The sequence below is a fragment of the Toxotes jaculatrix genome, chromosome 16 (genome assembly GCF_017976425.1).
Source record: "Toxotes jaculatrix isolate fToxJac2 chromosome 16, fToxJac2.pri, whole genome shotgun sequence".
NCBI lineage: Eukaryota > Metazoa > Chordata > Actinopteri > Toxotidae > Toxotes > Toxotes jaculatrix.
The window spans coordinates 11,108,231-11,136,191 of record NC_054409.1 but is presented as its reverse complement, the minus strand read 5'-3'; the positions used below and the strand labels follow the sequence as shown (position 1 = coordinate 11,136,191).

Here is a 27,961-nt window from a genome sequence, read left to right as displayed (position 1 = left end):
TAATGAATTAATCATGTACAGTTGCAGTAATACACAGCAGAGGTCTAAAGTACTAAAGTTTTTCCATTTTCTTGGACAGACATTAACTGCACAAACATTTTTAAAGGGCTCCTAAATTTCTCCAAAGATAAATCCGTTTGTGTTTATCTGCAACACATGTAGCTCTACACAAACAGTGAGATGGACAAAAAGGAGAAATGTGTAAATTGCTCCACTGAAATAAATCTACTGCTGCACCGTAGATCTGATTGGTCAAGGACAAACCATCCGCAGTACTTATAATTAATAAAATCACTGCCGTCTCTGAGCTGGTGATGAATCCGAGTATGACTCATACTGGGGCAAGATGTGCCCAGACAGACATCTTACAGGCAGTTTTATTCAGGTTATCCCCAGTAAGCCAGATCCTAAAAAAAAAATGGGATGGTGTTTATTTTTATGAGTACTGAAGACCTCACCGACTGTTTAGGCAGCTTCAGCTCTCAGAGGAATGCCTATTGTGTGGACTATGATGCTGAGTATCACTGAGGGACTCTGTGATGAGTTAGATTCAGAATGACATGTTCTTGGATGATTTTGGAAAGTAATACAGCAGTTTGACATCACATGGTAAATGTTAAGACAACTAGTTGAGGTGGATCCAGACACCTTCTTTTGTATTGCTTTATGAGGGGGAAGAACTTGAAAGATGACGGGATCAACTGTGCTGAAGCAAATTTGGATTGTCTACAATTTCAAGTAATTTTTTTTTTTTTTAATATTTGGACTTGGAATTGTCCAGCACAGATCTCTCCCCATGCTTGATTTTAGGTATCGGGGTGAAAAATGACATGACAAGGTGAACTTTTGATGTTACTGTCCACGTGCAGATCTCTGAGCCTCGACCGTGCCTCAGAAAACACCGGCTTCTGTAAGCAGTGTGCCAGCTTCCAGCAGCAGACTCTTGACGTAGACACGCACAGTGTAGAACATTGTGAGGAAGTCCTGGGTGCTGAACAGGGTGTCAGCCAGAGCGAACCCCAGCGTGGAGGGGATGAAACCTCTGCCATATTCCACCATCCACGTCCCCGCGCTCCACTGGACTGACGTTGCCTCGCCTACGCCGTGTACGATGGTGTCGCCTGTGAGACAAAAGATTTAGAAGTAAGAGAAAAGAACCAAAGGACAAAAAAATACACACTTCTTTTATTCAGATGCATTTATCCCAGTAATTAAGGACACATAATCAAACATGTATATAAAAACAACATTTCAGATTATAATGAGTTAAGCTATTACCAGGATAATATGTTTCACTTTTGGTTGTTCCCTCTTTCCACTGTCTGAAGGTGCCGGAGATGATGGTGTCAGAAATCTCTGCCCAGTAACGACCTGACAGAAGCAGGAAGTGGACGAGGAGTTAAATTTACAGAGCTTTCTACACTGATTGTGTCACAAAATCCTAAGAAAAGAACAAGGGGGGATACATCACACCTGCCAAGACAAAGGTTCCCAGGTGTGTCAGCTTTTGTAAGTGTGGGAAAAAATGACAAGGGCAAGTATGTTCAATTTTTTACTTTGCATCTATAAAATTCAAGTTTTCCCACAACTGATCTGTCTTTTATTTTGATGAATCCCATCTTGGGACTGAGCTTTTTCCCACAGTGCATGACAGACTGCTGAGGCAGACTTTTAACCCCCTCCTTCCTCACCTGAGTGTCCTCCTGTGTCCACTGCAGTACCAAACAGCAACAAGTACTCTGTAAGTGAAGCGTGGAGCAGACACATGGAACCCATCCAGCCTCCAGCGTTCACAAACACCCACTGCAGGTCCTCGTCTGGCAGGATGTGGCCAGGATACCTAGTTAAGTCACACTTGATTAGCCATTTTTTAAACGCAACTTAAAACACTCATCTAGAAACCTAACAATACCTGTTCACATCATACAGAACCCCTGCGTAAGGAGCGGTGATGAATGATTATCTCCACCAATAACAGTGCAGATGGGTTTCATCCAGGGATTGTATGCAAGGATGAAGAACTGTTCTGTTCCAGTTTTACAAGACCTTTCAAGTAAATCACTGGTCTGTAAGTAGTGCTGAAACAACAACAATTTTGCTTACTGATTAACTGTTTAGGATATTGATCAAGCAAACACTGCTAAATATTAACCCAAATATGAGGATCTGGTGGTACTCAGATATTCTAAAGTACCAACTTAAGAGTAAGAAAGTTTTCTGCTCTTTGAGTGTGAGAAAGACACATTTATCAAGCAACTTGCTCCTTCTTACAGCAAAGTGTCAAAGTAACTTTTAAGAGAAACTCCCACAAGAAAGATCACGTCTGCTCAGAGAAAGGACAGTGTCTGAGAGGACTTCTAGTGGGAAAATAATGTAATTGTTACCTCTTTCTGAGCTCCACCACCACTTTGGAGAAGGCCTGCTCATGGTCCTGTCCTGGGGATAGAGACGCTGACAGTAAATATGGAGGGCAGGGAGGAAGACTGTTTGGGCTGCCTTCATAATTAAATTTCACTTCAAACGTTATTTGAGTGAACTGCGGGGTGGTCTTGACTCGATTTAGACACAGCACTCCCCATTTCCAAACTCACCTGCGTACTGTTTGGCCAATTTGGCGACGTCTTCTTTGTTGAAGACGTACTGCTTGGTGGCCATCCAGTGCCGCAGCAGCAGCACGGCCAGGACGGTGACGGCGGCGAACACGAACAGCCTCAAACTCGTTTTGACTACAGACATGGCTGAAACAACACGTACGGACAGAGACGCGGTGGCAGGTCCGACTACATGGACACACGGGGGAAGACAGGTTGCTCCAACCACGCCATCGGCAGAGGAGGCGTGGAGTCCAGTTGACAGCTTCTTCCTGCTCGCGTGGGGGCGGGATATCACTGCCGAGCCAATCAGTAGCCGAGTTTGTTGTGTAGGCAACAGCGACTCCTGGGTTGCCAGCATACCAGTAAAAACCCCTTTAGGTGGTTTTGATTTATTTTGCATATTTATATAAAAACGAATCGACAACAAAGATAAGTTTTTGTTATTGTGTTTAAAACAAATATTTAAATTTCACGTTATTATTAATTCGTCGTTTTTGCCCATTTTTGTTTTTTTTTTAGAGGTTAGTAACCACAGCGGGATTTGTCCCAAACAGCACGTTTTTTTTTCTCGTCAAACAAACAGGAAGTAGGCCAAGGGGTGTTGAGAAAGTGGAAAACAGACAACGCTGGATAGCAGCTAAAGTTCAGATTCAGAAAGAGTTGGCGATTCAGTGATTTAGGAAAGAGGTAACAGTTCTCAAACAGCACGACCAACATGAGCGGCAAGCAGGGAGTCAGTTTTGACCCAAGAGGTATGGCGTTTTGTCAACTTACCAAAATTAAAACTACTTCCATTCATCAGGATATCTGCAAAAGTCGCTGTTAACGTCTGTGCAGAGCAGTAATTCCAAACTCCATTTAAAGTCTGGCAGTTTTTGAAGAACTTGCTGGTCTCCAAAATCCACACGAGCAGACCTTTAACAAATAAGTAGGATACACCGTTGAACTTTTCTTGCATTCATTACGCTACAGAGCATTTCCATAGATATTGACAGCTTGTAGAATTACTCTTCCATTACCCTACATCAAAACGTATCGCATCTTTGAGTAAGTCATTAAAATGAATAATGTTGCAAACCATGGTGATGCTTCGTGGATTGTTTACCAGCCGAATTTATTGGTAGGTCAAAGCAATTCATAAAAAGTGTATAGCTATATTCTACACTGAGGATGAATTGTTCGATACTAGAGTAGCTCTAAACTGTGCATATTTTTAAATCGAGTTTGGGGTCCTTGAATTTCCATGCGAAAGAGAATATATTTCTTTTATACGTTTGCTGGACTCAGTATATTTTGATGTCACATCAGAGTGCTTAGTGACATAAATTAATGACAAAGCTAATTTGTTGAGCAGTATTGTTTTACGGTACACACAGCCAGCCGTGCAGCCTCGTGACTTGAGTTCCTGCTGCTTGTTCTGCTGTGAACTGCTGTAACAGCAAACAGCCATCCCATGCAATCCACAGCCACTTGTATGCTTTTGATGTATTTTAGTGTTTGATGTGTTGCTTATGTGCATTTTTTGTTTACATTCAATAGACTGATTTATTATTTTAAAAATGATAATAGATAATAAAATAATTATTATTTGCAGCCATGCTGTAATGCAACAGTTCCCTGTAAATGTTAGCACTAAAGATAAAGAACACGATTCTTCTATTGGTCATTTTTTGGATTTCAAGAGAACCAGCACTCTCAAGCATGTGTATTTCTTGCATGTCTCCTATACCTCAGAGCACCAGCACCTGCGTTATAACCCTCTGCGGGACAGCTGGGTCCTGGTGTCGGCCCACCGCATGAAGAGACCCTGGGCAGGTCAGGTAGAAAAACCTCCTGAGGAACATATTCCCAGATATGACCCCCGCAACCCACTCTGTCCTGGGAACACGCGTGCAAATGGAGAGGTAATGGACAGGTAGATGCAGTAAATTAACAGATGTATACTATAGGCATATATTACATTGGAAACGACAGTTTGGTAATGGTTAGAAAATTGAAAACTGCCAATGACATATGTTGTCTTGTTAATGGTATTCTATTTGGACAACAGAATGAATTTGGAATTTCTCTGTATATTTATCTGTCCTCTCCAGGCAAATCCAGACTATGACAGCACTTTTGTTTTTGAAAATGACTTTCCTGCTCTTCAGCCAGATGCTCCAGATCCAGGTGAGTACCATTTCTGATACTTTAAAAGTACTGTCAAGTCATGGTTTCATGTAATAGTAGCTGATATGTTTATGTAAAAAACAAAACAAAACAAAAAAAACAGCTTTGACTCCATATTCCACATATAATAGTTCTTTAGCTGTTTGGTGAAATGCAAAGTGTACATAGATAGCTGAATGTATTCATATGTTTATTCAGTTTTGTTATTAGCTGCAGAAATAAAGTTGTTAGACCTATTCAGACATTTAAAAAAAATATATATATATATATATATATATACTATGTTTTACTTTCACATACAGTATGTAAAATTTTCTGCTTAAATTTCATCCATTGAGGAATATTTTCTTGACATCTTGGCACAAAATATTACATTTTGAGATACCTTCAAGGCACAATAAATGGTTCAATCAAAACGAAATGATTGAAATACTGAAAGTGTGCAGTCACACATTATTATGTTTTAAAACAATTTACATTTGCATTTGTTATGTTCTTCAGGTTCAAATCAACACCCCTTGTTCCAGTCTAAAGCTGCCAGGGGCGTCTGGTAAGAACAAAACTCACCATCAGCTCCGTAAAAGTTCATGTCAACTGTCTTACTGCGTAAAAGTTTTATGTGTTTCTGTCTTATTTTTACTTGGAACTTGGTATTTATTGGTACCTATTTATTGAAATATGACAGGAAACTGAAGATAACAGATAGTTACAAAACATAAAACAGCAACACAGATGTTTGATATTGTGCCTTGACAATAAACTAAAATAATACAATTGTAATGAGATATAAATTAAACAAGTATATACTGTTCATAATATAACATTTAACACAGCATAATATAAATTAGTGTGTGGTTGGAGGGTTAGGATTTATTGAGGGATGTATCTTAATCAACGCTCCTCTTAAAAATTATGATACATTCAAATTTATAACTAATTAAATGGGAACTGATGAGTTCAATCAGGGCACTCACGCTGAGGCCACTTTCATTAGTTGCGGCGATCGTCATCATCATAATCAGCTGTTTGGTGAAGCTCATTTTGTTAATCAGTGCACTGCACGCCACCTGTTTTCAGGACATCTTGAGCTATGGAAAACAACATCACAAATACCCACTACACACACCCACACACACATACACACACAAATATATTAAGATGTGTGTTTCCAAAATGCCACCAGCAGATGGGGATGTTTCTTCAACTCTTTATTTAATAAGAACTACTGCAGCTGCTTGAATGATGTTATGATAACATAGATTTCAGACCAGTGGTATTTACCTCAGAATCTGTATATTGGGTAGCAGGGAGAAGGGGAGAGTGTTAACTGTGGCCAGATCTTGTGAATCTTTATTCCTGCGAGTGTTTTGTGTTCAGTCACGACTGTGAAAAGTTTTAAATGAGGTTTATGATCTATAGGTATTGACTGTTACATTTAATTGTAGTCAATAGATGGTCTGAGAAGCCTAACAGGGGAGCTGATACCTTATTAGTGTCAGTCACTTCCATGCACAATACACAGTAGTGTATAATTACAACACCCTCGCAGCCTCACAGAGCTGAGTAGCACAGAACCTTTGCAGATAAAGTTTTCATACATGGCTGTCAGCCTGAAGAGTTTTTTTTTTTTTTTTTTAATCTTTAAAGATGTTCTTGAACAATCCTGCAGCAGACTCACACAACCACTGAATTATGTATTTTAACTGAACTTGTATTTTAAAACAAACCCAAATATAACAGAACATTTCTTCGTCATCACAACCAGAGCAATGACAAGCGACAGCAACAAAAACATTAAACAGATTTTAATGAAGCTGTTAAAATGACAAAAACAGATGACAACTTCCTCAGGTTTCAGATTACTGTAGGTCGTACAGAAAAATCTCCTACACTGTAGGAGATTTTGTGTATATATATCTAACTGCTGTCCTGCTGCCTTCTCTTTCTTTTTCTTTGTCTGTTTGACAGCAAGGTCATGTGTTTCCACCCCTGGTCTGACGTCACCCTCCCTCTCATGAAAAAAGAAGAGGTTGTCAAGGTGATTGACAAGTGGACCGAGCTTGTTGAAGAACTAGGCCGTACCTACCCCTGGGTTCAGGTATGAGCTACACACACACACACACACACACACACTCATTCCTAATCACATTCACACATCACTGATTTAATTTTTCCCAGGGCTGGATAGTTGTAAAATTACAGCAGGTAAACTTTTCACCCCGTGCTCCAACGTCACTGAAAATCCAGTTTTCTGCTCTTTCCAATTTTTCATTTTAATGTGTCTTGTATTGGATTAGATTAAACTTTGATGATACCCCTGGGCAAACTCGCAAATTCAAACTGCAGCAGCAGAGAGAGAAGGATATGGATAAGATAAGATGTTAAAGTTTATACAGATTGCATTTAAATATGTCCTATATAACGTGCTGAGAATATTACAGCAAATAAAGATACTGTATTTTTGTTTATGGATTTAGAAGTTAGAAGCTTATGTAAGTTAGTAGTTATATAAATAGGAAAATATGCAAATGGAATCAAGGAAAACCACTGTTTTTTGTAAGCTCATTGTATTGAAGATCCTCATAAGCTATTACTGTGAAAAGACACAACCTGCAGCCATAAAATCACAGTTTTTCAGCTTATGTTTACAGCTCAACCCAGTATTAAACCATTTCCTCCAAAATATTCTGAACCATCCCCATCCTGTTACCCTGGATGGTAATAGCTGTTTGTGACTTATGATATTGTGTTTCCTGCTTTACTGCAAGGCACAAAATCACCTGGGATCAGTAAAATTTCCCCCTTGCATACACACTACAGCAAAGGATGGGAAGGGACTGGACTCTGGACTAACCTGTGCTCTTCTTTTCTGTTTTTAGATATTTGAGAATAAAGGAGCCATGATGGGTTGTTCAAATCCACATCCTCACTGTCAGGTAGGAAATGCACGCATACTGTAAACGCGCACATAGTCTATTCTTTTGAATTCAAATGTGTTAATATTACCAGTTTTTTGCCTCATTACTCCAGTCTGGTCTGGGTTTTGAGCTATTTCAGCTACACAGATGAAAAACATCTGCACATTTGCACAATACAATCAGTGACTTTGGTCCAATTTGCACATCTGTGATGCTGGCTTTTACAGATTCCCTGCGACAATGAACTTGACATGTGTTAAAAAGGACTCACTTAAAAGTTTTGAGCCAGACACGTCTCAACATGGAAGCTGTTAATTGACTTTTCATTCCGAAATCATCACTGAGTGTGTGTCTTTGTCACATTTCGTGTAAGTGCGTATTTGTGCGTCTGCCACACTGTCACACCTATATCACTGCTCAGGCGTTTTCTTGTCTTTTCATGTTTGCCTGTTCGGAAAAGGTGAGGGGAGGGAGGGTGACAAAAACAGAATGACGAATTACTTGAGGCAAAGTGATATGTTGAATTTTAAAGTACTGTCAAAATAAAATGTCAGCTATCCAAGATAACAACTTGGAGCTATCCAAGCTCCAAGTTAAAAAACTACAGTGAGAATATTCCCGACTGAGCAATCAGTAAACAAATGAGATGAAAGATATTTTAAACAGATGAAAACTACTTCAGGTTTCAGACCTAATGAGAATATAGCCTGTCTCATTTATTCTAAGGGCAGCACGTAAACAAAAAGTGATAGTTGTGAGTATTTTTCCAAAACGTTTAAAGGAATACCGCTGTCATATTGTCTGCTAAATATGAAGGTTCAGCCAGCAGTGGTTAGCTTAGCTTAGCTTAAAAACACTGAAAGCCTATCAGCACTTTTAAAGCTTGCTAATTTACATGTTGTTCCCAAAATGAACCATCCCTTTAAGAACACTGTCTTGATTGTCCTCTGCTGTCCACAGATACAGCAGCAGTTTGGCCTCTTTGCCTTTAATAATTCTTGTGTGTAAAGGAGACTTTACTTTACTTTTTGGAGTTAAGGAAATATTTCAGTCTTTACAGGACTGATAGAAACAAAGGCCTACTTTGATTTGTGCTTAAAAGTTTTCTAAGGCTGTTATATGAAAGTGAACAGCAGAGGGCAGTATGGGATCTCAGAATAACATGGAATCAAAGCACTTCCTTGACAAATCTGTTTCTCTCTTGGCTGTTATTTATTTGTTTCCTCAGAAAGCTGCTACAAAAATGTACAGGAAGATACAACCTCTGTAATGGGAAATGCTTTCAGCTTTATGTTTCAGATGGTTTAAATCCCTATTATAGGCATATATATTTAAATGATGTCAAAGTCTTGTTAACTTGTATAAGTGCTACCAGATCAGAAAAACAGTGTGTGTTGTTTTCATGTGTTTCAGTATAAAAGAATTCAAAATCAAACCTGGATCCAGGCTTTGATGGAGCTTTTTAAAAGTTTGAACTGTTTTGTTTCTTATTTCCTGCAGTCCGTTTTTCCCTTTCTTAAGACATCAAAGTCCAAGAAAGGAGTTGTGTTAATGTGTGCGTGTCTGTGAGTACAGCCAGACAACCCCTTCAGGCCAAAATGTATGAAGCATAGATCTAAAACTTTGAAGAATAACGAAACTGAAAATGTTAATCATGGTCTGGAGGCAGTGTTGCTTCTGATAACTTTGGTCCCACTGGAACGGAGCTGTATGTATTTTCATGTAAGTGGAGGAGGGAAAACCTATGCCTCTGGAATAGCAATATCCTGTTTAATGTAAGTAGCCAAAGTATATAAAGTATTAATTCTGTGAAGTGCACAGAATGTGTTTGGAAACATTTGCCTCTCAGTTACTGAGTTCATACTTCCATCCGAAGTGTGTATTTCACTGCTGAAAAGCAACACTTGGAATCTGAATTTAAAAGAGGGTGGTGGTTTCATAATAGCTGTTAAGAGTATGTTAAGAGTAATATCTGCCATTTTCAGAATTGTAATTTTCATTGTCTGGCAGGAATAGAGTATACACATTGTTTTTCTCAAGTGCATTATCTTTACTTTTTTTTTTACTTTTCTCTGACAATCAGCAGTCTGCTGCTGGAAAGAGTAGATCAGTGTTAAAAAAAACAACAGGTGTACAAATAGACCCACAGCTACAGATGTTGGCAGGCATGCAGATATATCCACACACACTATTATACATGCCAGGAGGCATGCAGATTTACACACAGTATTTACACATATTCACACAGTTCACACAACCGTGTCTGTGTCTTTCTGTCTTTCCAGGATCATGATCATAAACATCGTGCAGCCTTTAGCCAATATTCAAAAGTCATTAATAAGAGCATTACGCTAATCTGGTCTCTACTGTCACTGCAGTAATTGTGTATAGAATCTTACCAAGGCACAGAGCAAAAGTGCCGGGAAACATTAATAATTCCCCCCTTTTTTAAAGATTATTTTATTGCATTTGCTTTATTGCATACTAAGTATTATTCATGAATCTAAACCTAGGACGATACAGCTATATGACACGTGCCCTAGAGGCAAGGCCAGCAGGACACTCATAAGCTGCCTCTAAATTAAAAAATGATGAAGCTACTGATCATCACGAGGACCCTTGTTACATTTTTCCCATGAAGCTAATGCGGCTTATTTTCCTTTTCCAACGTAAAGAGGAAAAAAAATATAGGAGCTTATGACAGTGTTATTCCTCCACCACACTGTGGGCAAAAAGATGAGTGTTTAATCAGAAAACAATTTGCCGTGCATCCTGAAGCAGTGCTGCTAAAAGCAGCAGAGAGTGCCTCTGGTTATTACTCTGTTCATGATGCAATGGATTATTATAATTGGAAAAATTACTCCTGGTGGCATAAATATGTTACTTTCAGTAAACCTAAACTTCAAAAGGCCTAAACGTTTATTTAAAAATTAAAACAAACCAGTTTACAGTAATTCCTAGTTTGACACATTTATAATATCTCAGTGCAGCAATAACTAATCAGTATTTTGGTGAAGGTCTCACTCAGTGCATGAATGTTCATTGCATAATTTTACATAGGAGCTATTTTTGACAAACCCATATGGATCCCATTCAAAACCTGAGTAACAGTTATCTTAAATACTGATGTTTATCATGCAGCACTGACTCTGTAGTTGAATCCTGGAGTCGTTTGGCAGTCTTTGCCTGCTTTTACGTCCATTAAAATACCATAAAGCGCAAAAATAAATTATTTGAATGCCTGCCGTGATGTTCACTGCAATCCACCAAGAGCTTTCTGAAGCGCTGTAGTACGTTATATAGCTAATTGTGCAGCCTAAAAGTATTTACTCCAAAGCATTATTTAAAATAAACTGCAGTGCTGTTTGTGGAGGTGAGCAACACAGGTGGATGTTTTTCTTAAATGAACTGACCTACAGTATCTCATCTGTTTTAGGACATCAAATGTTTTGTTTTGTTTTGTTTTTTGTTTTTTCAGGCATGTTTACTTCCTCAGTCACGGTTTATACCAGTGTCTCATTTAATGTGAATACTGTCTGGTACAGAATGCCAGTTGGTGGCTGATGAGAGCAAAGAGTGAACAATCTGTTTGTCTCAGTTAGATATCAAAACAGCTGCTTTAAACTTGTAAATCTTTTTTTTTTTCATTTGGTTAATCACAAAAATGGAATACCACTCTAGCACTTACAGTATGTTCACTATAAATGAATCTGTTGTTGTGTTGGTAATTTAGCATGACTTTAATATTACACACAACAGACTTATTGTTGTTATTATTATTATGTAATTGTAATTGTTTTACTTTGTATCTGGTATAATGTAAGCCCATAATCTACACATAGTCCTTTGTGTCGATATACATATGTTAGCCTGTTTACAAGACATTAATTCATTCATTGTTTTCCCATTCAGACACTACTTTTCATTTATTTCCATGAGTATGAAATTCATTTTGCAGAGACATGAATTTGTAATTTCATCAGTCATTACATCTGCTTTTACTTTAGGTAGTGTTACATTATTGTGTGGTACATAATTTGAAATGGATCCCCACGTTCTGCTGCATTACTACAAGTAATATTAGCTATATAGATGACCTGCCTGGTTTCAGAGTTATTCTACTTTTTAGAAACCTGGATATGCTATCTGGAGCACTCTGATGGAAACCAGGACAGTGAGTGTGTTCACATGGACATGAGAATCCCGGGTATGAGACATATCCAGGTTCTGATCCTGTTCAGGACAATGTGTCTACAATGAGAAGGTTTTGAACGTTCCTGGAAAATACAGTTGCAAGGGGAGCAGGGAGGTTGTGAGACTAAAGACTCGCTTGCTTCAGACCAGTAAACCGAGCACAGTCAAAACACAAAAAGCAGAAAATTTCTCATGTGAAATAAGCGCAACTGTTCCAACTCTGACAGAGTTGGAACCATTTCGTGTTCATGTAGTGTAGGACCCCATCGCTCACAGTGAGGAGCTGATTGAGAAAATAAATTTTCAGGGCCTTTAATGCTTGTACACGGAACCCAGCTGATGTCGTTCGCTGTGATGAATTACCTATCTCGATTACATTTTAGTGTCTGCAAGCTGATTTTCACACTGTACTGAAATAAATGAAAGTGGTGGCTGCAGCGGAAAGCCCATTTATCAGTCTAAAAAAAAACCTGAAAGAAAAAAATGAAAGTGAGGTTTGAAACCCAGAAATCTCAGCATCTGTGAAACATTTATTTATTGAGTGGTACTGATGTATAACCCCATCAAATCACAGACATAACCATGGCCATATGGAATCAGGACAGTGGGGGAAAAAGTGGACACAATTTTATAAACTGAGTGTAGTAGAAACACACGCACATGCACATACATAACTCTAGATTTTCTTTTTTTTTTTGTCATGTCTGATCATTATCTTCCCTCTATTATCTTATCTGTACCTCCTGTTTCTTGTTATGTTATAGGTGTGGGCCAGCAACTTCCTGCCGAATGAGCCGGCTCTGTCAGACCGCTGTCAGAGAGCGTACTATGAGAAACATGGAGAGCCGCTGCTGCTGCAGTACGCCAAACAAGAGGCTGAGAAAAAGGTGCAGCACACACACATATTAACAAACAGGCAAATAATGTTTCGAAGCGACTTTTAAAATTTAAGATTTTTCCCTCAGAAAATTGTAATTTACTTCTCCTCTGGTCTCAAGTTCAGCTTATAATATGAGCATCAGGGATTTTTTTAAAGCAAAATTACATTTTGTAGAACCAGGAATTATGATTATATGGTTGTATTACTTAGTTTAAATTACCTCACTGAAATTTCGATTTGATGAACACGAGTATCATAGTCAATGGTAAGTGAACACAAGTCATTTTAGATCATTACATGTAAATGTTTTATAATAAACATCAGAGGAGTGTTTTTAAAAAAAATGTCAGAGATTTCTGCAACACAGTGGCATCATATTTTTCTCTCCATGATTGCCCTCATTGCCTCTCCCTTCATCCATCTACTTCCACTCCTTCCCGCCATGTTTCTCTCTCTTTCTCTTACTTCATCGTTCTGTCTTTTTCCCATCAGCATCCTCTGCCTGTCTTTCAGTCAGTGAACCGTGTGATTGGACAGCAGAGATGCTCACTAGCATAATGCTACGGCATTCATCTTCAACCTGCGTGAAGGAAAACTAACTGTGTGTGTGTGTGTGTTTGAGTGGTTCTCTGGTCGTGTGTGTGGAGCATCAACAGCAGCAGTGAAGACAGGGTCTGAGTACATTTAGCATGCTGTGAAATGTCTAGAAAGCAGACATTTCAAAGCATGCTGTAGGGATCTACTGTCATAAATGGAACATAATATTCATTATTATGTTTTAGTGTATAATCACCTGAAACTAAGAATCATTGTGTTTCTGTTAGCTTCTTTAACTTCATTAACCCCTCACATCTACACAGGGAGCGGGTTCTTTTCCACAGGCTGTCCCTTGTTGCACAATGAAATGTGCTTCCAGTTTCTCCTGTCCTAATGAGATTAACTGGCAGCACTTGCTCACCTTGCCTTTTAGGGCAAATTTATGACCTTTATTATTGCGGTTACACACTTTGATGTATGTTTTTTTTTTCACCTTTCTTCCCATGTTTTTTTTTTTTCAAATGTTTATCTTGAAGGATTAATCTGGCATTTGGGAAATTTGGGAAAATATGGGAGATATGCAGAGCTAAGCATTCATGTTATTAGACATTACAACCAGGATGATGATTATGATGATTATTTTAAAACCAAAGGAAGTCCCATCTCAGAAGTTTGGACCTGGACCTGGAAGGAAGAGCTGGAACTTCTTTACTGTTTTTCACTTCAGTGGGTCTCGTTTTTGCACTTGTTCACTGTGATGCAACAAATGACAGCCATTATTTTTGTTGATTAGCCACTTATCCACTAGGGGTTTATCTCCAGTGGATGGTTTTCTGCTTCTTTTTTTGTCTCCTGACTTCAAGCTGATTCTTTTGCGTGACTAAAGAAAAAGTATTTCACTCTTTTTCAAGAATAGTCAGAGGAGGAGAATGGGCTTGATGAGCAAGTGTGAAATTAACTGAAAAGAGTTTAAGCTTGAAGTAAGACAGAGACAGAGAAGAAATATGAAAAGAGAAGGAGAGAATAAAAGAAGGGGACAAAAAGATGGAGAGAGTCAAGTAAAGACAGAAACAGGGGCACAAAGTCAGAGAGAGAGGAGGGGAGGGAGAGGGAGAGAGGAAAAGGTAAGAAGGAAAAGGGAAATCAGACAGCCACTGATTCATTCAGGGAATGACCTGATACCTGTTCCACTGGGAGTATGAGTGTGTGTGTGAGAGACTGAGAGAGAAAGATAGAGAGAATAGCATTAAGGTTTTGAGAAGAGCAGACTAGACACTTAAAATCTCCTAGACGGCTGCTCATGGGGACTGACCTTTATAAAACAGAGTGGAAGAAGAAATGTGTGTGTGTGTGTGTGTGTGTGTGTGTGTGTGTGTGTGTGTGTGTGTGTGTGTGTGTGTGTGTGTGTGTGTGTGTGTGTGTGTGTGTGTGTGTGTGTGTGTGTGTGTGCTTGGAAGATTTAATTTGAATTAAACTACTTCTTCCTGTCCGTTAGTGTGTTTGTGTTTGTGTTTGTGTTTGTGTGTGTCTTTTTTTTTTTTTTGCTCCTGTTGGTCTGACCCAAGGTTAGGACCGTAAATTGGCACTTTGCTGTGTTTGGAGGAGTTTGAATTGGGGTTCGGCTCCCAGGTGACACGCTTGACTTTGAAACAAAAACTTTGTAAGCTAATTGGAAAAAAAAAAACCTCTTTAGGATTTGCCTTCTGTGAGGTGTGTCTTTCACTGACATCCTCCGCTACCTCTCCTTCTCTCTCTTCATCCCCCTCCTCTTCAATTTTTTCCTTATTTATCTTCGTTCTCCTCCTTTATAATCCTGTGGGATGAAGAGGAGGGCAAAGCAGAAATCTTCACCAGAAAAAGATGGAAGTTAGTAAATAAGTGGAAAAGATAATATGTTTTGTAAGTTAAAGAAATTGATTAAATCAATTATGGATAACCACTTAAAATATTGTTCATAATGTAACTAAATTTCAGATGCACATAATATTAATACAGCTTCCTCTTTTTCATTTGTTGCTCATTTTCTTCCTCAAAATAGCCTAATTGTTGAAAGGGAAGCATTAGTCAAAGTATTATTGCACTGGGCACTAAGTAGAATCCTATACTGCGAGTACAGTTCATTAAGAGAACTGAACACTTTGTGATTCTGTTAGATTACTCAGTGTTTTCCTCCACAGTTATTAAACACCACAGTATTCCCCGTAGATCCCTTAATTATGCACTAATGTCCTGCTGGACAAGTTTGCTCAAACCTCTGGGAGATTTATAGCCCAGAAAGCTCCAACTCCAGCTCTGCTTTTTCTGATTACTGATAAGCTTTTGTTCAGCTGGTTTTCATACTATTCACACAGAACAGCACAAGCATATATTGAATACAATTGTCTGACATACCTTAGAAATGCAAGGTTAAGTGAAAAAAAATGTAATAAAATGAAAAAATCAGGAGGAAGAGAGGTAAAAAAAAAAAAAAAGACTGTGGGGAAAGGAAGAAAATCCATCTAAAAGAAAATTCATCCTCCCACACTTTCCTAGAGACTATAGATATTTCTAAAACTAAAAGACTGTGCGAAGAGGATCCTCATTGTTAATAATAATATATAAATTATCTGCAGGGATCTATCTGACAACAGGAATTTTTTAAGCTGCAGTCAAAGAAAATAGACCCGGTACATACTTTCTGCTGGTATTAGACTGGAATGTCATGTGGCTGTTGAAAGAAGGTGCTTTGGCTATTGTTAGCTAATATTTCTTAGATGAAGCTGTGTAACTGACATGTCTAAGTGTGTTAGGTGACTTTAGAGCCACTTAATTTACACTACTAGGTGTATGGCAAGTGGAATCATACAAGCCCTGTTACATGTGTTGGTCTTTCACCAATGAATCAGAGAGTGGACAGCAGTGATAAACAACTCATGGATGATTTTAGCCTCTTTTAGCTCTTTGTTTTGATTTTGTGGCACATTTATTAATAGTTCAGTCTCACTAATCTCATGATTTCTGTTTCCAGCAGCAGCTACTGTCTGTGTAAACTGGCTGGTGTTTGCCAACTTGTTAGCCGTAACAACTTTATAATGAGATAACCTGTCAGGACTGTGTGTTTTTTATGCTTGATGTAGGGTTCTCCTGCCCCCAAATGACCCAAAAAAAAAAAAAAATCAATCTATACAGCATTAAGAACTACGCTCCACTGACGATCGACCCTGCTGCAAGTTGTTTATGCTCTGAGGCCTTTACACTCCAGAATTTCCATTCTAGTTTGCGATCAGACTGAGGGATACAGGGAGCTGTGTTAGGAAATATAATTTAATATGTTAACACAGTTACTGGAAATCCAATGCAAAGAAAAACAACTGAGATACATTGTCAGTGGTGTTTTGGGATTAGTATGGAGTTGACTTATAGCAGGTTCCTACTATGGCTGTTTAGCATACACACAAACACGCACACACACACCAAAACTGAGCTAATCTATTTCTAATGGATTGTAATACCAAGGTCAGGTCGTGTTTGTGCCCACTCATCAGCTTGTTAAATCTCAGCTTCTAACACATTCTGCATTTAAACAGTTCATGATAATTAGGCTTCTTGCTGCACGCAGCAGGTCCTGACTGACCTGTTTAATCACCATGTTAAACTCAGTGTGTTATAAAGTGAAAACCCCATCAGTCAACCTTCTCTCTGTCTTTTTTAGTTATGATCTGAGTACATGAGCCGGAAGCAGTCTGATCAAGTTCATGTGTTTATTACTGTTTTTTTATTGTATTTGTATGTATGTAGGTTCATTATAACATAAATGCATGGGGATAAATATGAAGTCAGTTCATCAACATGTTAAATCTACGTTCTGCTTTAACACAGTGTGGTACAGTAATTACCAGCTACAAAAAGCTTTGATAAATTAACTGTTAAGATGATTTGAACTGTTTCTGAGAAACTTAAATTTACTGAAGAGATGTGTTCAAGGCGCTCCACCTCCTGAATGATGTTCAGCATAGATGCCCAAGAGTGGATACACCAATTTCAAATTTTCTATCAGGTTCACTGGCTCACATTGAACACTTATGAACAGGTTTTAATCGTAATTTACTTAAAGGTACCTTAGTGGAAAGATGATAAGCCTTAATTTTGTTAGGGGAACAGTCAGCGCAGTTTTGTGCATTTTGAATGAGGTTCTCCAACCTCTGCAACAGAACCCGAAAGTTCTGGTTTCACCTCAGAAAAGAAAATCACAGTTAGGAATAAAATCTGTAAAACATCTTATACATATAGTATTGCTTATAATCTTGACTCTCCTCTCAGGAGCGTGTGGTGGTGGAGAATTCTGATTGGCTGGCGGTGGTTCCATATTGGGCAACGTGGCCCTACCAGACGCTGCTGTTACCACGACGACACATCCTCAGAATCAGCGACCTGACAACAGATGAGAGGGAGGGTGAGTTTGTGTGTGTGTGCGTCTATGTGTGTGCCCAAAGATACTGACACAGTGAGTGACTGAGAGAACAATAAGGCAATTTAGAGGAGTCTAAGGTGACTCAGTAGCTCAGTGTGGCCCAGCTAGGGCCCCTCTAGTGTGTGTGTGTGAGTGTGTATCATTTTCTGTGTTCATTCACAGCACATTCATGCTTCTCAGAGGAGGAATCATTTTATTTTAGACCCTGCATGAGCTGCGTCTGCAAATGAAATAAGAACTCACACTGAACAGTTGAGTATGTTTAGCTGATTGAACTTGTGTGCAGTCAAGGCATGAAGTCCAAGGCACATAGATAAGAAGCATCAGTGGATAGGCGTCTTCTGAGACCACTATTTTCACACCGAACATGAGAGAAGCATCAACGCAGAAAAACAAATCCAGATCAGCTCCTGCGGTCAGCAGATTCCAGAGAGGATGATGTTTCCATGGTCTGAACTTCTGATTCAAGTCATATCAAACTGTGAATTCACAATGTATGCCTGCAGTTTGCCCGCAGCCAGTCGAACAACAGCTTGATTTGTTGATGCTAGTGTGTGATTGAGTGAATTATCCATTAATTACCCTTAAGAGTTTGATCAGTCCAGACAGCATTAACCAATAATGTGCAAAGTTTGGCCAATAGTACCATGTATCCTAGAAATACTAGGTCCAGGGGGTGTTTTCAGTGGGTTTGCAGCAGATACCTGTGGTTTTCTACCACACACACACACAAACACACACACACAAATCGCTTCAAATTTGAATTCCTTCTTTTGATGAAACTTGTTTATGTGTTTGTGTAACTACAGTAAACACTTTGTTTTCTTGGACTGGTCTGGTCTGTCTGCCTTGTTCATCGTGTATTCAGGTGTTTCTTTTATATTTCATTTCCCCTCCAGATGAATAAAAAATTCATCTTCTTTTCAATTTACATCTTTTCTAGCTGTATAGCCGTCTCTCACTTTTCAGTTGCTATTTTTAAGTTTTACATGCCCTCTCTTCATCTCCCCTTTGTTTTGTCATTCATTATTAACAACATACTTAACAAATAATATCTTTGTCCCACTCAGCCACCTTTGTATAGTTTTTTTCACTAACATCTCTGTCTCTGTGTTTGTCAGGTCTGGCTGACATTATGAAGCGACTGCTGACCAAGTATGACAATCTGTTCGAAGTCTCTTTCCCCTACTCCATGGGCTGGCACGGTAAGACAAAAAGTAGGAGAACAGGAGGGTTGAAAAGAAAAAGTTTTTCTATAAATGTGTTAACCTGTTTAAAGTCTCATCTGTGGAGTGACAGACGGAGTGGGGGACAGATGGAGGAAAAGATTAAAGATAATTTCAGTCTAAATACATGACAGTCTGTGGATTGGTGGATTGGAAACCAAATGCACTGCTGCAAACTGGAGGCTGCTCGCATATCAGGCCAGCTATAAGCTAATTCACTTAGTCACTTTAATATGTGAATGAGCTCCGCTGACAGTAGTCTGAAGGCGGTGTGCTCATCTGTGACTGTAATCTGCAAGACTCAGTCATGAAATATGTGAAATGGAGTCTTTTCAGAGTCAGGATTTTAAAATACTCCTAAACAGGAATGGCAAGCGATAAAGAAGGAAGGCATGCATTAAAATGTTGTGACACGTTACCTGAAGTATTTATGAAAGCTCAACACCGTGCGCATTTTTAATACTCTAAAAACCCTCCACCACCACATATCCATGTCTCCAATCAACAGAAAAGACGCCACCTCTCACTTTTCTCTTTGCACCTTTCTTACTCGTGAAAGTATTCACACAGCTTCCTTTTTGTTCCCTCTTTCACTTCTTTCTATCCTTTTCTCCTTCCTTCCTTTTTCTCCTTGAAGTCAATTTTCACTCTTTATTATGCTGTTAACAACGCAAGATCGATACAGTTTTACATGCAGAGGGCTTCTCTTCACATCTTCTTCCATCTTCTTGTCTCATCAGTCAGTGCACTGCAGTCTACATTAGCTCACATCACACACACACGGCATTAATATTACATAGGAATACTGACTGTCCAATATTATGGGAAAGGTGTATGTACATTAAGATGCTACATGTGTTCTTCGCCAGTTAGATAACTCTCACCACATTTTGCCTCATCTCCGCTGCAGTAAACTGGCAAACGAGAAACTCTCAGCTTTGGTGTCACCCACTCATCAGCACTTCAGCACACACTCAGACACATCAGAATATTTAATGTTTGGTCTCTTATGTAAAGCCGGAGTTCTCACAGGTAAAGAGCACTCGTGGTGTAATTCTAAGCTTTTACCATCAGTTAAAGTAGCACAGGGAGACAGAGAAACAGCACGACGGTCGTCTTTTGGATATTCAAATGAGAAAGTGGTCAAGGGCTTTTGGAAATCTACACTGACTGAACAGGTACCTGGAAATAGTAGCATGTTAAATTTCCTGTTATGTAATGTCACCATTTGAACGCTGAACAAAAGGTTGTATTTAAACACAGATGGGTTTGAACTGTTGCACAAACATACATTCATTGACTTTTTTGGGGGGACAGTGTAACAAGCTGAAAACACAACATTTCCATATTATCACCTGATAAAGTCATTATTAACAAGTTAACATTCATTTGGAGTCATGTTTCTTTCCACCCTGTGAATTTTAGTCCAATATTCAATCTCCTTATTGATCTGTTTTGGTTTCCACCAACTGCGGTTTTGTGCTGTTTTTAGAGCTTTGGTTTTTTTTTGGTTTTTTTTGCTGAAAATATTTACCTGATGCTGCTTGTTGCTGATGGCAGCATTGAGAGTCATCTAAAACAGTAAAGTTGCTTTGCTAATGTAAAAATATTGATTAGATCGCCTTTAATTTCCATTTAACCCCAGTGTTCTGAGTCTCTTCTTCTTTTACATCTTAAACTTTTTATTAATCTTAATGATAAAAACCAAGATACAAACCAAACACACACACACACATTGTTTCGTGTGTGTTTGTGTGTGTGTGTGTGTGTTAACACTCCTGTATCAAGTGAACAATCAGCTTTCATCTGTCAAAAGAACCAGAAATCACATCAGTGTTAGATACACTGGTTTCTAGTTCTTCAAAGCCAAAATAGCTTGAGAGGAAACTGTTATGTAGTGATTGTAGAGAGATTGTTACATCATAGGGATTTGTATGAATATTTCCTTTGTCAGCATTTTTCTTTTGAAGTCACAGCATCTTGCAGGGGAATTATTATCCTAAAGGGCAAGAGAGAGAGAGAAAAAAGATTGGATTACAGAGATTTAGCGGTGTAAGTGGAGAGACTTTTACAGTAGAGCAGTTTTTACGATGTTGGTATATTAACATCATATTATTAGGTTGCTGCTTTCAGTGCTTGTTACAGTTTCTCATCCTGAACATGTTGAGTTTAACCAATTTTTATTTGCCGTCACGCGTCTGGATCCTGATTTTCTGTTGCTCCCGTTACTTTCGCATCACCGCAAAACACCACAGGTCAGAGGAAATGAATAAGACAAACACCAAGTGGATGGTGGAAGCAAACTTCCAAAAATGCTGGGTGCTTGTCAACTTTGCAATAAGAGTCAAGTTACGTTTTCATTTCGACAGAACATGCAGTGTGAAAAATACATTTGCATAGATCTCAAAAGGGAATCTATTTTGAAACAACTTGCATCTCAACGGTTAAGACGTGGGTGTGACTCTTATCTTCAGTGGTGGCCAGAGGAACATTTACAGTAATTGGCTTTGTGTGAAGAAGCGGCTTGTCAGAGAAACACCTTGCAGCCGCTTCAAACTGGAATAAAGGTGAGCGGAGTGCGGTGATGCGATGAGGGATGTGTGACAGGAAGGAGAGCGGTGTCATCATGGCTGAGCGGTCAGAGCGAGACGACTCCTTGTAGAAGTGAGGAGGTCGCACGTCCAGTCCCTGCAGCATCTACTACCTACTGAGTTGATTTAAAGGAAAGACACCTTACCGCTCACTGACTGTATGTCATTCTTAATAAGAACGACAGGCAAATGTCCGAAAATTCACAACAACAAATCTTAAAAATAGAAACACTACAGGGTGGTTGTTTACGTGTTTTTAAAGACATTTAAATTTGCTAGAAAAAAATAAAAAATAGATGAAAAATTGTCTAATCAACCAAAAATTTCATGACCCCCCTGCAGAACCTCCGCGGACCCCCTAGGGGTCACGGACCCCCTGTTGAAGACCTCTGCCATAGTCAGTAAGTAACTCATCAAAATTTAAGATAAGAGACACAGTTGTCAAGCCATGATTATATCTTCTCGTCGGTTTCAGAGAATGAAGATGGGTATCTTTTTTTTGAACACACTACCTGGGTCGCTGACCTGCCGCTGTCAGTCTGTTTTCTCCTTTTTGCACTCAGAGAAAGGCAGCCCACATGAAAGATAGTTTCTAAAAGAAGAGATGATGCTCTCCCTGCTCTCCCTCCCAAACTGGCGGTCTGGAGGAAAGGACAGAGGCCACGAGAGGACACAGTCCTCAGCTCACTTTCTTCTTTTGATTTCATCAGATATCAGATCTTTGAAGCAAAAAAATCTCAGCTTAAAGTTGCCTGTAGTGAAGGCTCCTACAGATCTTGTGTTAAGTTTCTGGCTTTAATCTTCTAGTCTGTTTTATTTCTCAGATAAACATTAAACTCATAGGTCATGGCACAGAAGCGTTTTGAAGATTATAGGTGGGTTATTCAGCAGGTTCACCCTGTGCGTTCACACATGCACACTCACACACAAAACCAAAAAAACAGTATAACCATATTATCATTAAAACTGATACCAGAGGATGGGGTGGTATTACACAAATGCCAGTTTCACACAAAATCTCTACTGAGCACTGAGTTTTCAGAGTTCACCTAACTGCAGAAAAAAACAGTGACTCGAGTGAAAGAAAAATGTCAAGCAAGTGAGAGATGCAGGCCAGAGAGAGAGAGAAGAAGAGTCCTTTATTATTTTTAAAGCAATGTTCTGAAACCAAAGATAATTCTCCACAATGTCCACGGTAAAGTTCCCAAAGTAATTAACCAACTAACAAAGATCTTCCACACAGTGTCCTTAGTGAAATTTAGGCTGATGCTCAACCTGGGGCAAAGACAGCACATTGCTGATATCACAGCACCTTAACTGAGCTGTGAGGATGTTACCTTAATCAAAGTGCACTAACTTAAGCTTTGTCTGGCCTAGCTACAACCGCAACCTACTTAAAGTGTTGCAAATGAGGTTTGTCCCTATTCACTCTCAAGGAGACGTGAGGCACTGCTCTATGTCCAAACACCTGGATGTCTAAAGTCCCTCACAATGCCATCATCTTGAGACATGTTAACTCTCTCTCACGTTCTCTCCCTTGTTCAACACACTCTTGTTTGCTGTACCCTTACCTTGGTGAGGAGAACTGTTTTGAAAATAAACGACACCATTTTCCCACTGATAAGTTAGTATAATATTCCATCTGTAGTGTGAATAAGCACTGAAGATCAAATTTAAAATAGAATCGCTTTCCACTTTTGAAACTAATAGGCCTAAATATTGACTTCCAAAAGCTGCTTCATGATCCAATGACTATGTGAAATTAAACTTTCTTATAATATCTAACAGTGGACTAATTTCTTAGTGTTTTTCCATTGCTATTCTCGATGTTGATAGAATACTTTTTTTTTAATTGCTAGAAGAACATTCAACTCCCAAAATAATGGAGTTGTTTTAACCTTATCAAGGGAGATTAAGGGAAAAAGAAACACATACCGTGTCACACGTACACACACACAGACATACTGCACACACTGACCACCTAATTTTGGAACATGCATTCTTATCTGCATGCGCACGCACACACACACACACACACACACACAGACCTGGCTCACATAATGAGTTGCTTTATCTTCCCATCTGTGTTTCTGCTTTATTTTAGCTCATTTAGAAGCAGCCAGCTTTCATTTAGGGCTAGGCTTATTAGTGGCAGAGTGGAGAGGGAGAAGCGATTGGATGGTGTTAGAGTCGCCTGGGAAATCATGGATCAGAAAAAGCTACCTGCTTATTCCTGATTATGGTTTGGTCTCTGAATGTTACACCAGTAACTCTTACAATAGGCGGCCTCCTATCGAGGACGATCTGTAACTTTTATGTTAATGCTAAAAGTATTCACACACTCATGTGGCCACACACTTGGAGCAGAGCAAACACACCCAAAGACAATTTAAAACCACATAATTGTCTGCTAATAGGAGCATCCTTCTCTATTCATTCCTTATCTAGACCCGTTAGCCTTTTCTTTGTTCTTCCTTTTTCTTTTCCCATCCATTAGTTTCCTTTATGTCGCCCTCCTGTCGTCTCTATCTGTGTCTGATCAGCCCCCATTGTCAGGAAGCCGACTCTAAAGGAAGAGCTCTCATTGTGAATACGATATCTCCGGGGATCCATTTTTTAATTTCTTTTGTGTTTTTTTAAGCGAGATATGTCACAGCTGTTTCTACTTCCCTGATCACCTCATTACCTTCCACCAAGATCAGAGAGCAAAACAGGCAACAAAGGAGGTATTTAAATGATAAATACAGCCACAAATCACTGAAAATGTATCTTTGGTAATGACCCTCTTGAGGCGATTTAGAGACTTGTGTAACAACGCAATTTTTCATGCAGTATTTTGCAGGCTTTTGTGAAGTTGCACAAGCAGATGGTGACAATGGAAAAAAGCTGAATAAAGGAGCAGAAAACACGACGAGGGCAGATTTTTTCATAAAGGGAACAAGGGGTTTCTGGATGGTTTGATGAATGTGAAAATGATGTAAAACACATACCGTGGAAGCCTTTATATTCTGTACAGTATGCAACATTCTGGATCCTTAGGCCCTTGAATGATTTGATCTTGTGTTGGGTTACATAAGCTAAGTAGCACAAACTCAAAGTTCTTTGCCACACTGCTAAAAAACCTGAACCGTTCCCTCTTGTTATTTACAGATGCATTCATTTAAAATGACACACACACGTCTGTGTCAGTGGTGTGTGGTTATAGTGTCCAGTTACCAGAAATTACTTAACATCTTCAAGCTAATCAGAGTGGATTAGAGTGGGGGGTTGTCTGGTCTGCAGCTTAAAGTGCTTAATGAGCAGAGGGCTTTGTTCATGTGGTGTGGATGGTAGAGAGACAAATGAGCGCCTTGTGTCCTGGCTATGCATATTCTCAATTAGCCTTTAGTGTCGGATTGTGCTGTTAGTTTGTGTCTTTTGTGTGTGTGTGTGTTCACCTGTTCCCCAGTTTTGCAGAGACAGTGTTTTAGTTGAAACTGAGTACAATTACGAGACTTGGGCCAGTAAGACACGAGAATGGTGAAAAGGGGTGGCTCTAGCTCAGGTCCCTGAGAGGGTTTGCCCTTAATCGTGGAGTTGGTAGTTCTGTTCCTGGCTCTTTCTTGGCCACCTGTTGAAGTGTCCTTGAGCAAGGTGCTACACCCAGAACTTCTGATCTGATCTATGTGCAAAATAATGCAAATTACTTTGGACAAAAGGAAATGAATGTAATAATAAAAGTTCAAACAGTGATTATAAAAGGACCGGCTATCACACATTTTGACAGTTAGGTTTGATTAGATTAAGCTGCTAAAGTTTTTGCCAATCATTGTGAACAAACTATCTGACTGACCCTTTGTTTTAACTGTTGGAGTAAAACCAGCCCTTTGTCTCCACTTTTATGTTTTCACTTATTCTTCACTTATTCAGGAGCCCCTACTGGCCCCTATTTGAAGGAAGACAATTCCCATTGGCAGCTCCATGCTCACTACTACCCCCCTCTGCTGCGTTCAGCTTCAGTTAAGAAGTTTATGGTCGGGTATGAGATGCTTGCCCAGGAGCAGAGAGACCTGACTCCTGAACAGGTGAGTTATATAACATTACACAGTTTTATTTATATAGCACATTTCAGACACTGAAGCAATAGAAAGAGCTTTACAAAAGCATTAGAATGATATTTAAAAAACAGTAAGCAATAAAAACCAGAGTAGTCTTCACTCTTCTTAGCGGCATTGGATCTAGTTCTAATAACAAAAGGCAGGAGGCAGGCGTGGTTCTCATTTCATTCCCTGTGACTCTGTTGTGGTTTTTAGCTTTTCAGGTGCAATAGCATCATTAACATGCAGAGCTTTACAGTCATTAGTCAAAAGAAAAAGAGCAAGTCATCAGAATCTGATGTTAGGTTCACCTGTGACAGATATAGCTTACATACAAAGACGAATAGTATTTTCATCTATATTCCTTTTTTTTTTTTTTGTTTGGAAACCTCTGTATAAGAGTAAACACAGAAATGGTCAGAGAGGTCTACATCCCTAACAACAGGCCCATCAAAAACAGTTGACCTTCTTCCAGGACACTAATTATAATGCAAATCCATGGATTGTAGTAAATCCACTCTTATCCCTGCATTTGTCTTTAGAGCTGTATAAAAGTGTTTGTTTTGTTTTTGCATTTTTAGGCTGCGGAGAAGCTAAGAAAGCTGCCGGAAGAGCACTATAAAACCAAAGAGAGCCAGGGAAAGGGAGGAGGAAGCGATAAAGAAGATGGAGGAAAATAGAAGTGAAACAACTTGTGTGATCGGTAGAAGAGAGGAGGAAATTCACAAATGGGAACTCAGCTTTATTTTACTCACAGTATACTTTTAGGAAATGTGCTGTTGATGTGTTGCTTTTGTTTTAGAAGTACTGTAAAAAAAAAAAAAAAAGAGGCGTGTTAAAGTGCCTTTGCCAACACAGGGCTTAAATATATTCTTACTTACACAGTGTACAATGAATGTATGTATTTTTAATACATTTCTGTGTACACAAAGCTGGGCTCCTTACTGTAATTATGAAGGGGACTTCAAACAAAATGGGCCATGGATCCCCTCCTCCATGTTTTGGGCCAGTAATGAGGGAACAATCTTCTTTTCTTCCCTTCTGTCCCTTGTGTTGAATTTAAAGAAACTTTTCTTGTGGTTTGGCTGTGTTGCAAGGCTTTCAACCACAAAGCCTTTTTTTTTGTCCTTCAAACAACACAATGAATTATTTGTGATTCAAATGAATGTCTTTGTTTCTTGTAAATGTTTTTACATGGAAAACATTTTTTGAATATGGTAACTGTCAGCTTTCAGGCTCAAAAGGTGTGAGATTGTGAAACGCTTAGTTTTGTGTAGACAGTAAATGATTGAACACACGTTGGAGGGAGTATTATCCTGAATTAACATTTCACTTCATACACAACACCCTCATCAGGGTTTTTAGTTCTATTATTGTTTTTCACGTTGTTATAACAACTACTGCACTGACAGATGTGATACTTACACATCTGTCACTTATTCCACACTGCACTTGTCGATGTTGACGCAAAATGATGAATCATAAGTGTCACAGATTGGATCAGGGATAGGCCATAGTCAGTGAAAGAAGGAGTGATGAGGGACAAAGCATCAGCTTGAGGGGAACAAACTCCACAGTCCTCATTCTGTGTGAAAATGTATTCTCAAGTTCAGCTGAAGCTGAAATGAGGCATCAACTGTTTTGTCCTTATAGTACAAAATACCCTCTTTGTGCCTCAGTGTTTGTTTATTGAGCCACGGCAGAGGGACGGTAACACAAAAAGGGTATTCTGCACTAAAAAGACTGAAACTTTGAAAGACATTCGCTTGATTTCGCTTCCTCAGACTGTAAGTCACTACAACTGAACGGCTGAAAACAAGTTTAACATTCACTTGTGTGTATCAGATGATGGCACAAATACAAATGCCAAGGTGGCTCTTGACATGTTTAATGAGGTGTGCTCTCACCATGACAACAGCAGATGGTAGTGTTGCTTAAAAAGTGAGGAAGATGATGTGGATTTAGGCTGAGAATCGGACCATGTTTTAACTTACACTACAACCTTTAAAATGCTGTGTCCTCCTCTTTGAGTCCATTATAAATTTGTCTCCCTCAGCAGGGAAATCAGAGACTGGGGTCAACTACAGGGTAATGCCCACGGAGCAAATAGGTGCTCAATATTTTGCTCAAGGATCATCTTTGTGAGACTTTATGAAAGCATGTTTACTGTACTGATCTTTGAAGACTGCTTCATGCAATAAAATGCTCAATGTTCAACTTTATGTGAGACGGTTAAATATACACTTTCTCATCAAACACTTTGACTAATTAAGTTGACAGGTTTGGGTCAAAGGTCAACTCTGGCCCTTTTTTGTTGGAGTAATTT

General features: G+C 39.1%; 2 protein-coding genes across 3 annotated transcripts; one reads left to right on the top strand and one right to left on the bottom strand.

Annotated features, from left to right (window-relative positions):
• Window positions 1-674: 674 nt before the first annotated feature.
• Window positions 675-2,868, bottom strand: sigmar1 (sigma non-opioid intracellular receptor 1). Its single transcript, XM_041058488.1, has 5 exons — window positions 2,592-2,868; window positions 2,385-2,436; window positions 1,692-1,840; window positions 1,279-1,371; window positions 675-1,121 (listed from the first exon to the last, which is right to left on the bottom strand). Exons 1-5 carry the CDS (start codon window positions 2,734-2,736, stop codon window positions 892-894), a joined length of 669 nt encoding a protein of 222 aa, XP_040914422.1. The 5' UTR covers window positions 2,737-2,868; the 3' UTR covers window positions 675-891.
• On the top strand, window positions 1,943-26,492 carry galt (galactose-1-phosphate uridylyltransferase). 2 transcript variants are annotated; one of them, XM_041058486.1, is made up of 11 exons: window positions 1,943-2,068; window positions 4,329-4,498; window positions 4,688-4,763; window positions 5,265-5,313; window positions 6,732-6,861; window positions 7,643-7,699; window positions 12,640-12,762; window positions 17,592-17,724; window positions 18,864-18,947; window positions 25,469-25,623; window positions 26,217-26,492. In XM_041058486.1, the coding sequence occupies exons 2-11, from the start codon at window positions 4,391-4,393 to the stop codon at window positions 26,313-26,315; spliced, it is 1,014 nt and encodes a 337-aa protein (XP_040914420.1). In that variant the 5' UTR covers window positions 1,943-2,068; window positions 4,329-4,390; the 3' UTR covers window positions 26,316-26,492. The 2 variants fall into 2 exon arrangements, with proteins under 2 accessions (XP_040914420.1, XP_040914419.1); XM_041058485.1 differs by lacking the exon at window positions 1,943-2,068 and adding an exon at window positions 2,849-3,346.
• The last annotated feature ends 1,469 nt before the right edge of the window (window positions 26,493-27,961 follow it).

Coding starts and splice junctions, on each gene's coding strand:
- sigmar1 (XM_041058488.1), bottom strand. CDS start 2,736: ATGTCTGTAGTCAAAACGAGTTTGAGGCTGTTCGTGTTCGCCGCCGTC. Junction 2,437..2,591: donor ATTGGCCAAACAGTACGCAG/GTGAGTTTGGAA, acceptor CTCTATCCCCAG/GACAGGACCATGAGCAGGCC. Junction 1,841..2,384: donor GTGGTGGAGCTCAGAAAGAG/GTAACAATTACA, acceptor TGACTTAACTAG/GTATCCTGGCCACATCCTGC.
- galt (XM_041058485.1), top strand. CDS start 3,310: ATGAGCGGCAAGCAGGGAGTCAGTTTTGACCCAAGAG. Junction 7,700..12,639: donor ATCCACATCCTCACTGTCAG/GTAGGAAATGCA, acceptor GTTATGTTATAG/GTGTGGGCCAGCAACTTCCT. Junction 25,624..26,216: donor GAGACCTGACTCCTGAACAG/GTGAGTTATATA, acceptor TTGCATTTTTAG/GCTGCGGAGAAGCTAAGAAA.